Source organism: Trichoderma evansii (assembly GCF_050947405.1).
Source record: "Trichoderma evansii strain SZMC 28006 chromosome Unknown GGI43scaffold_5, whole genome shotgun sequence".
NCBI classification, from domain to species: Eukaryota; Fungi; Ascomycota; class Sordariomycetes; order Hypocreales; family Hypocreaceae; genus Trichoderma; species Trichoderma evansii.
The window spans coordinates 950,699-959,186 of record NW_028145201.1 but is presented as its reverse complement, the minus strand read 5'-3'; the positions used below and the strand labels follow the sequence as shown (position 1 = coordinate 959,186).

General features: G+C 41.5%; 3 protein-coding genes across 3 annotated transcripts; all 3 read left to right on the top strand.

Moving 5' to 3' along the window:
* Positions 1-590: 590 nt before the first annotated feature.
* GGI43DRAFT_313030 (uncharacterized protein) lies at positions 591-1,199 on the top strand. Its single transcript, XM_083201725.1, has 3 exons — positions 591-805; positions 864-1,067; positions 1,182-1,199. The coding sequence occupies exons 1-2, from the start codon at positions 727-729 to the stop codon at positions 1,046-1,048; spliced, it is 264 nt and encodes an 87-aa protein (XP_083062721.1). The 5' UTR covers positions 591-726; the 3' UTR covers positions 1,049-1,067; positions 1,182-1,199.
* A 1,354-nt stretch (positions 1,200-2,553) lies between these two features.
* On the top strand, positions 2,554-5,111 carry GGI43DRAFT_399795 (bZIP transcription factor). Its single transcript, XM_083205385.1, has 4 exons — positions 2,554-2,907; positions 3,062-3,694; positions 3,803-4,521; positions 4,608-5,111. Exons 1-4 carry the CDS (start codon positions 2,826-2,828, stop codon positions 4,791-4,793), a joined length of 1,620 nt encoding a protein of 539 aa, XP_083062720.1. The 5' UTR covers positions 2,554-2,825; the 3' UTR covers positions 4,794-5,111.
* A 1,344-nt stretch (positions 5,112-6,455) lies between these two features.
* On the top strand, positions 6,456-8,188 carry GGI43DRAFT_312843 (thioesterase family protein). The gene has a single exon (XM_083201724.1). It carries the CDS (start codon positions 6,688-6,690, stop codon positions 7,582-7,584), a length of 897 nt encoding a protein of 298 aa, XP_083062719.1. The 5' UTR covers positions 6,456-6,687; the 3' UTR covers positions 7,585-8,188.
* Positions 8,189-8,488: the final 300 nt, after the last annotated feature.

Sequence of the window (8,488 nt, the reverse complement as noted above, 5' to 3'; positions counted from 1 at the left end):
AATTCCGCAGAGCCGAGTTCCTCTTTTCACTATCCCTGGAATCGATCGATACCTGCGAGAGTTCTTCTTGAACAGAATACGGTAATTTAGAGAAAGCATTTGCATTCTACTACAACCTCGTCAGCTGTCGTTAAACTGCCTATAACCAGGACCTTTTACAGGGTATGGAATACATGCATTGGCTAAAGAAGAAGGTCCGGAGACCTGTGAGAAAGTTCCCTTAGTTATGAGATACATCACTTATTTACAAGCGCTCTAGATTGTGAGAAGTGGTCTACAGGTACATATTGATCTGCATACGCATATCTTGCAGTCTCAGGCTATAGACCGCATTAGCAGGTATCCATTAGCAGGTATCTTCTTTGTAAACTGTTAACCAAATGAGACTACAAATTTGTAAACACCAACTGATATCTGACTAGATGATCTGTTTACAACTAATTTATGTGATTAAAGTTATCGGCGTGTCCTCCGTCATCAAGGCATTTTATTACCATTTATTTTCTTCTTCTTCACTTATTTGTTCAGTTGCTCTTTCACGATAGCCCTATGTCTCTTATTTTCTTCTACGAAATTATAGATTGTCGTTGATTGATAGCTCATACTGCAGTATTAAAAAATAGCCGATGCCGAATGTAGCCGCTTTTGAAGGTATGCAGGTTCATCTCATAGTCCTTGCGGGGTAATCGGTAGTGGAGAGCTGTCAGACGGCTAGATTTTTGTTACATGAAGGAGCCACAAGGGTGTGTCGTGTCTGGCTTGGCTATGGCTGCGACGTTGGCATGTCTGTATTTTTCACTATGCTGTAAGACTAATTCAAAGGATGGCTGCGAAGCAATTTTCTGATGATGTAAAGCCAAAAGTGGAACGTAGTGGAAAACACAGCTTTCCTTTTGTTAGTGGGGAGAAACAACTAACCAGATACCATATTTATAAGCTACGGGCAAAAATACTACCTGGTAATTGGCCAGAAACTTATTTATTGGTAGCTTTCATCGCCCAGTTGGAGCAGGACTTATTAATTTCTGGATTGAGCTGTGAGATTTGATACCTCGCAGAGAGTGAGCGTACGTCTCAAGACCACCAAATCGTAACGCTGCGGATATACTTATACAAGTGGTATTCGGAGTGACTCACAATGCAGGCATTCAATCAACAAAACAAAGCTAAGAAATGGATAGATTCAGATAGTTGGCAGTGCGGAATAGAGTGAGTATATTGGGGGGCCATTGATCCTAAAAGAGAATTCTTGTTATACTACATGTACCGAGAACAATGCTTGTACGAGTCACAGGAGATAGCCTAAGTGTATACGCTACATGGACTGCTTTGGCAAATTCAACAGCGGAGGCATTAGCTAATCTCCAGATTCTAGGCAATTGACATACTGCATAGCTTTTATATTTAGGTATTCACTGCATGTATTCACTTACATGATGGTATATATTTTAACTTTGTAGTGGAATTAAGATAAAGACATTGCATATAATGTAAACCAAATCGACATTCAAAATTTCAAAATTGATATATGATATATTGGCTGTAAGAAAAGAATATAAATAAAATTAAATCCAAATATTTGCCATGCTAAACAAGCACATAATGTGTATTGAATATATAACTGAATATGTTAAAAAATAAAAAAAGATATATAAAATTAAAAACATTAAGAATATAAAAAAATGTTTGTATATGTATATAAATTAATAAAACTAAAGGCCTATTAAATGTACATGTAATCTAGCCTTTATATGAGTTATTAATTTTTTTTTAATATATAAACGAATGCTTACTCGCGCTATATTTTCTGGGGTAGTAGAAGGATGGAGTTTGCCGGGATAGTGTATGCTAAGGTGGCCTGTATCAGACCATTTCGGTTATTTATCCGACAGGTATGCATACTACAGACGAACACCTCGTCACCAATATTGTGCTTTGAACCTTTCTGGCGTACTATTGAGAATTTGATCCACACACAGCACTAAAGCGGTATGGCTGTGTGGATCTCACGTCAGATGAAGATGATCAACGTGCAGAATCGGCATGTTCAGTATCTAGCTAGTGAACCTTGGCGCATACGGCTGAGATAGTAGCTCTTCAGCTTGTTTGTTCTAGATTCGGATTCACTTACCTGCCGCTGGATTCCAGAAACACACTGGCTACCTGAGGCGACCTGGGGCCAGGCGTTCGCAGCGGAGTTGATACATAATGGCAAGCTGCCAATCATGTGGCTAGCCTATCTTGGTAAATAAACTGGCAGCATATGCTTGGGCCTCCTCCAGCTGAGGTTTGTGGTGTGGTCGGATAGGTGAATGTCCCGTAGCAGTACTACAAGAGGTACATGGTGAGAATTAAGTACCTATATGCAGTAAGAATATATGCCGGAGAAATTTTCCGTGGCGTGCTTTATTATTTGCTCATTCATTACACGTTTGAACCAATCCAGACGACGATAAAAGTGTTGCACGCTGCATCATCCACCCACGCATCGCTTTATCTATGGTTGTTGCCTTTCCTAATTTCGTTAGATAACGGCGGTTTAAGAAGTCCGAGGTCAGAGAAGGCACAGGCTCCATAGTCTAGCTTCATGGGGATTTTAAATCAATATATACACATGTTAATACGATCCATTCTTCCATACTCTGGTCATATAATGGTCCGGATACCATTGCTACTACTTGCTTAAATATTGGTCACTACATCGTTCCACTAGCAAATAATAGTCTAGTACAAGCAGCTGGCGAGAAAGGACATAGCATACTACAGTTCACACTGCTAATTGCGACGTTTTGCATAAATCCATTTCATACTTATACATCAACACAATGATCAATGAAGAATGGCCGGTTGTGGCTGACCGTAGCCAAAAGAAGAGGATTCAGAACCGTGTGGCACAAAGAACATATCGTAAGTCAGCTCTTTTAGCACATGGCAAATAACAACTATCTTTTTGTTACCCTAATGTGTCAATGGTAATCAAGATTTGCATACATATTGAAAGAGAAAACATGGCAAACAGAAAAAAATTGTTTATATATCTGACTTGATCCTATCATACCAGGTAATCGCATAAAAGAGCGCATGGAAGAGCTACAAAAAGAGGTCAACGAGTATCGCCGCCGAGAGCAGCAGCAAGCCTCGGCAGAGCCTCAAGACGGGAGTGTCGGAGAATCCGAAGGAGACACTATCAATGTTAATGCAAACGGCGAGAAGTCTGCTTTCCCTACTGAGTGTGCAACAGATCTAGGGGCTGATATCAAGCCATTGTCCGGTGCTGGCTCCAACACATCACTGTCACCGAATAACATCAACCCGGCCCATCTTAGCAGCAATAACAGCATCAAAAGTAGAAGTAGTCCTGAAGATATCGACAAAGAGAAATTGGGGAGTAGAAGCAGCAATACCTACACGATGGACATAGACACACATGAAGACGCCCCATCATTGACAGGCAGCGTCCCCTCCGAACCACCTACAAGGAATGTTTCACTTCAGCAAACGCATGCTGTAGTCCAGCCTCAGCGTCTCCCCCAGCCACAGTACCAGCGAACTCACGTACCTCAGCAATTTCCATTTACGGCTTTTGGACTGGCAACACCGGCTTTACCTCCTGCTTACAATTTAGCGACTGACTGGTCGTGGACGAATACGCCAAACTTGTATAGGGACCCGATGACTCACCAACCAATCCCAGGTATGGAAAGTTAAAAATCCGTTTGCTTGTTGATATACATAACCTTAACCAACAGTGACAAAGACATTTTTCATGTGGATATAAACTGACATGTCTCTCCTTTATTAGGATTTCCAAGTCTTAGGCAAGTGCGAGGCGACCATGATTCAAATTCGGACGCTTCGTATACAATACCTGATATCACAGCATTCATGGTACACCCCAGTGATTCAAGAAATCCTCACGTTCAAAGCATAGAACAAGAAACAGATGTCCGAACAATAGCGGGTAGATCATCAGACGAATCAAGTGATCCAGGGAGTTTAAGTTCGGAGAGTTCGATTGTTGGTAGTCCGCAGTACGATGGCCAAGATAAGAATCTAGCAAAGATGCTACAAAGTTATGGGAACGGCGAGCAGCGATTAAAAGATAGGAGCTTAGAAGACCGTCTCGAGTTCATGCGGATATGCGCCTCTGTAGCTGGCTTCCGCAGCATTGACGATATGGCAAAGCAGTATTACACTGCTGACTTCAGTCATGATTCTGCCGTCTCGCGGGAGCAGCGGAACAGTCGACACAGCCAGCTTCCGCAGTTACTTTCGAAACTTCGAAAGAGTGTCAAAACATGGACTCAGTGGGAAGCTCATCGTTATCAATACGAAATAATTAAGTCGGCACAGAGCCTTATCCGCGCAGAGCGGAGCGAACACCCTACCACACAACATGTCTACACTGAGGCACTTATGGATCTGGAGAAGGCGCTGGCCGTGGGGCTAGCTCATAATTCAGGAGAGAATGATTTGATACCAAGGGCCTTTCGAAGACTGTCCAAGGTGTTTCAAGATACAGTAAGCCGTTCGATTTCTGTTATTATGGTAGTGCATGTGTTTATCACGTAATACAAGTTACTAATTGCACTGTATTTCCCTTTTAGTCACCGAAGTTGTGGAATCTAATTGAGACGCTTGTGAACATGGACGAGACGTTGACTCAAAGACAGCGAGCCTATACGTCACTTTCTATTATGATCCTCTTGTGCTGCTCGGATCAAATGCACAAATCTGACATCTCGGTGCTGGTAACGAGCTGTCTACACATTGCACAATATCATTCGAGGTAGTGCAGGGAGATTTATGTGCAAGACAATTAGCTAGCACTGATCGTTTGACTTGTTCTACGAAGTTTATTCCCCTTATGGTCTGTTTTAGCTTATGGCGTTAGATGAGGCGAAACGACATATTTTTGGACCCTAAAAAGCTTTCATCTAGATGATTGGAGATTTATCTGCGTCATTGTCAATCAATTATGTTTTCTTTGCATCCAAGTTTAAAATACAGCAAGAATTGCCTAGAATGAGTCATGTTTGTATATGATCTTAAAGATACATAGAGTAAGCAATTGTGACAGGCATAAATACTACTATGATTACTATTTGCTCCACCAAACAGAAGTCTCGGTGATAGAGAGACACACGTAAGCTTTATACCAATTCAGTATAGTAATACTACTTTTTCTATACCATGTTCTACCAAAATTTTGACACAGCTTGACTATGGTGTATATTATACCTAAATTAGTCAATCAGTCGTATAGAACTATACTCTCTTGGATGTGACTATATGTGCCCATAAATGGGCTGCGTGGTTGAAGGAGCTGACAACTTAGATGTATATTGGCTTATATGCAGAGAAATAGCGGAGTTGATCCTACCACCCAGACGAATTACTGATAAGGTAAACGAAGCATATGAAGTAGCAAATTCCATGTCTCATAATGAGCTCATCATCGAATCCTTTTACTCGGGTAAGCGGAAACCGAAAAATTACAGGCTTGAGCAATGTGTACCGTATTAAATTGTGACCATATGTGATACCAGGCTGATTGCTTAGCAGAATTGCTAGCCATGTCTCTAGCAACAACTGTTCCGAAGGCTTATGGCTGCTTTCATGTATCTTGTCTATGGCAATTGAGAAACATCTGAGATAATAGCCTCCATTAACCTATGTACTGCTCATGGCTAGCCTTGTAGTACATAGTTTGAAGCACATTTATGTGCAAAATATTCCCTTGGTATTATCCCACTGCCTGAAACCAGTAAACTATTGCTGAGAACTCTCATATCGCATATGAAGAGTACATGCCAAAGGAAAGAGCGCTTGATACCAAGCCGCTTACTCAACTCAGCAGAAAATTAGCGGAAGAGGACTATTTCGCATAATCTGTCATAGAAAATACGCTCCAATATTATTCGTAGCCCAATCGCTTCTAGGCAAGTTTAAGGTGTTAAAAAAAAAAAAAAAAAAAAAATAGACTTAGTGTGAGCTCTTTGTTGATCATGTAATTATTAACTCTATGAATCTACGAGGATGAACCTGAAGGCGCCGTTTGTCATAGCCTTACCTGTGCAGTGGTTTATGATATATAATGGTACAATTATATATGTGTTGGATGTACATATAATATGCATCATTAATAGTATTAATATGCAGAACAATCTTTGCGGAAACCCCCCCCCCCCCCCTGGATTTTTTTTTGTGTGGAAAACTCCACCATTTTCCTGTCTGTGCTGATTTCGAGTCTTTCAGCCATTTAATAATGTTCAACTGAGAACCTCGCCTCACAGTCGATCGATAAAAGTGGAACTGATGACTATTTATCTGGAATTTTTGCGTCGCAATATGCAGGAGTGCTTCGGAGTTGGACAGGGATAAATCGTTTATAGCTTACGATCTTTAGACTTGTATATTGCTGATTTGCAGCCGATGCATTATCGGCGCATTCTCTCTGCTTGTGCAAATCGCCGATAAAACAACCGCGGACTGAAGCTATAAATAAGGCTCTTCCACCCAATTCTTTTGTAGTAAGATAATTCACTTTTAATACTATTATTTGAGAATTTCTATCACCTATTTATCTGCTTGAAATATCCGCGCTTAGGAGATAAATTCTTTAAGAGTGATCTTGATGCATCTCAATTAAAGCATTGGGGCGTATTCTGCTCCACTATCTTCCTCATGGATGCCAAATTTCGGGCGCTCGATGTGCCTACGATTCTTTCGTCGCTAAAAGAGAACGTTGTGCCTTTTTTCTACACTTGGTATGGCGCTGCTCTGTCAGTATTTGTCATATTCAACTTCAAAGCGTTGCCATTTGTATGGACAGCGCGCACCTATTACCATCTGAATACCGCCTTTCGAAATCAGCAACAACGGCTAGTTAAATCGACTGATGGAAGCAAGAGGAAAGCTACTCTGGTAAAGAAAGAAAACATAGGGGATTCGATCGAAAAGCACCCTTTATTCCGGCCGGACATTATGGGTACCTATGTACCGCTGTTGGAAATTGACATGAATTTGCATAAATCGAATTCGACCTTCTTTACAGACCTTGACGTATCTCGGATCAAGTTAATGGGGAGAATAATTGCGCCTGCGTGGCCAATGGACAACATGGAGATTGAATACAAAGGGCGAGATGGAACAGACAAAAAAGAAAAGGTAAAGGGGCGACCTGCTCTCATCTTGGGCGCTACACATACGTCTTTCAAACGCGAGCTTCGACCCTACGCTTCTTACAATGTTGAATCGCGAGTCCTAGGTTGGGATTCTCGCTGGATATATGTCGGATCATGGTTCCTCCACAAATCTACATCGAAGAAGAAGGTTTATGCCACCAGTTTGTCAAAGTACATCATCAAAAAGGGGCGTATAACGGTACGACCAGAGCAGTTCTTCATTGAATGTGGATGGATTCCAATTCAAGAGGCACATAATAGCGAAAAAGAGAAAGCGGTAGACAATGAGGCAGGATGGTCAAGGTCAGAAGTTGAGGCCCACAAAGAGAAGGGAATGCAGGTTGTCAAGACATGGGGAGAGGCAAATGTGTTAATGGAGCAAGAATATGAAGAATAAATGATAGATATAGACGACTGCAAAATGATAAAAGAAGACATCTTCGGCTGTTCGCAGTGCAGGGCTTTCAGAGATCTCTGATAGAACTGCTATACTGTTTCCGTGCCAGAATTCATTGAGGAATCAATCGTTTTCCCTTTCGGAATTTTTGTAAAAGTCCGAGAGCTGTTCGTATTGGAGAAATTGCTGCCGGCGAATCGATGTCGAAATAGAGGGGGCTTTTTTTTTTTTAATACTATTTACCGCCTGTATGGAGGCTTTTTTCTTGAGAAAAACTCACGCTCTCCATACCCTTGGCTGAGTTTACCTTATCGTTGATTCGCTTAATGATGGTTATGCAATTCACGACCTCTAAAAATTCTAGAGGCTTCTTCAGTCATCCTACAGAAGACTCGTATGCAGAAGCTACGCGTACATGACAATTCTATTGTTTTCATCAACGCTGCGGAGGAGTCATGCTGATTATGACTGATTGAATACCCCGCACAGGATACTACCCAAGATCCCGTCTACAAGAATTTACGCGAGGCGGTTGCGATCTCATTATTGGTTCAAACGTCGCCCGCGCAATGCCCAGCCTACAAACGTCCCTCAGTAACCTGGCTTCATCATCTGCATGTTGGTTTGAAAACGCTCGGTTTAGGCTGCTATATCAAAGCTGCAGATAACAAAAGTTCGTCACAAGCCATCAGTACATAATTTTTTATTGCGTCTCAACATATACATCACGTACCTTCTATGAGGTTCTATGAGAGAACACAACTTCTCCCTGCCTCATATAGTTTAGCGTACTCCAATAATAAGCATTGCCCCTTATGCAGATTGCGATTAAGCCTAGTTATTTCCCTTAGGCCATTGCGAAAAACGATGGATAGATACCTGAGGATGTAAAAGGATACCTGAG

Excerpts from the sequence above, each read along its gene's own strand:
- GGI43DRAFT_312843 (XM_083201724.1), top strand. The coding sequence starts at position 6,688 with ATGGATGCCAAATTTCGGGCGCTCGATGTGCCTACGATTCTTTCGTCG.
- GGI43DRAFT_313030 (XM_083201725.1), top strand. The coding sequence starts at position 727 with ATGAAGGAGCCACAAGGGTGTGTCGTGTCTGGCTTGGCTATGGCTGCG. Across the intron at positions 806-863 it reads TCTGTATTTTTCACTATGCT|TGGAACGTAGTGGAAAACAC; the intron begins GTAAGACTAATT and ends TAAAGCCAAAAG.
- GGI43DRAFT_399795 (XM_083205385.1), top strand. The coding sequence starts at position 2,826 with ATGATCAATGAAGAATGGCCGGTTGTGGCTGACCGTAGCCAAAAGAAG. Across the intron at positions 2,908-3,061 it reads TGTGGCACAAAGAACATATC|GTAATCGCATAAAAGAGCGC; the intron begins GTAAGTCAGCTC and ends CTATCATACCAG. Across the intron at positions 4,522-4,607 it reads CCAAGGTGTTTCAAGATACA|TCACCGAAGTTGTGGAATCT; the intron begins GTAAGCCGTTCG and ends TTTCCCTTTTAG.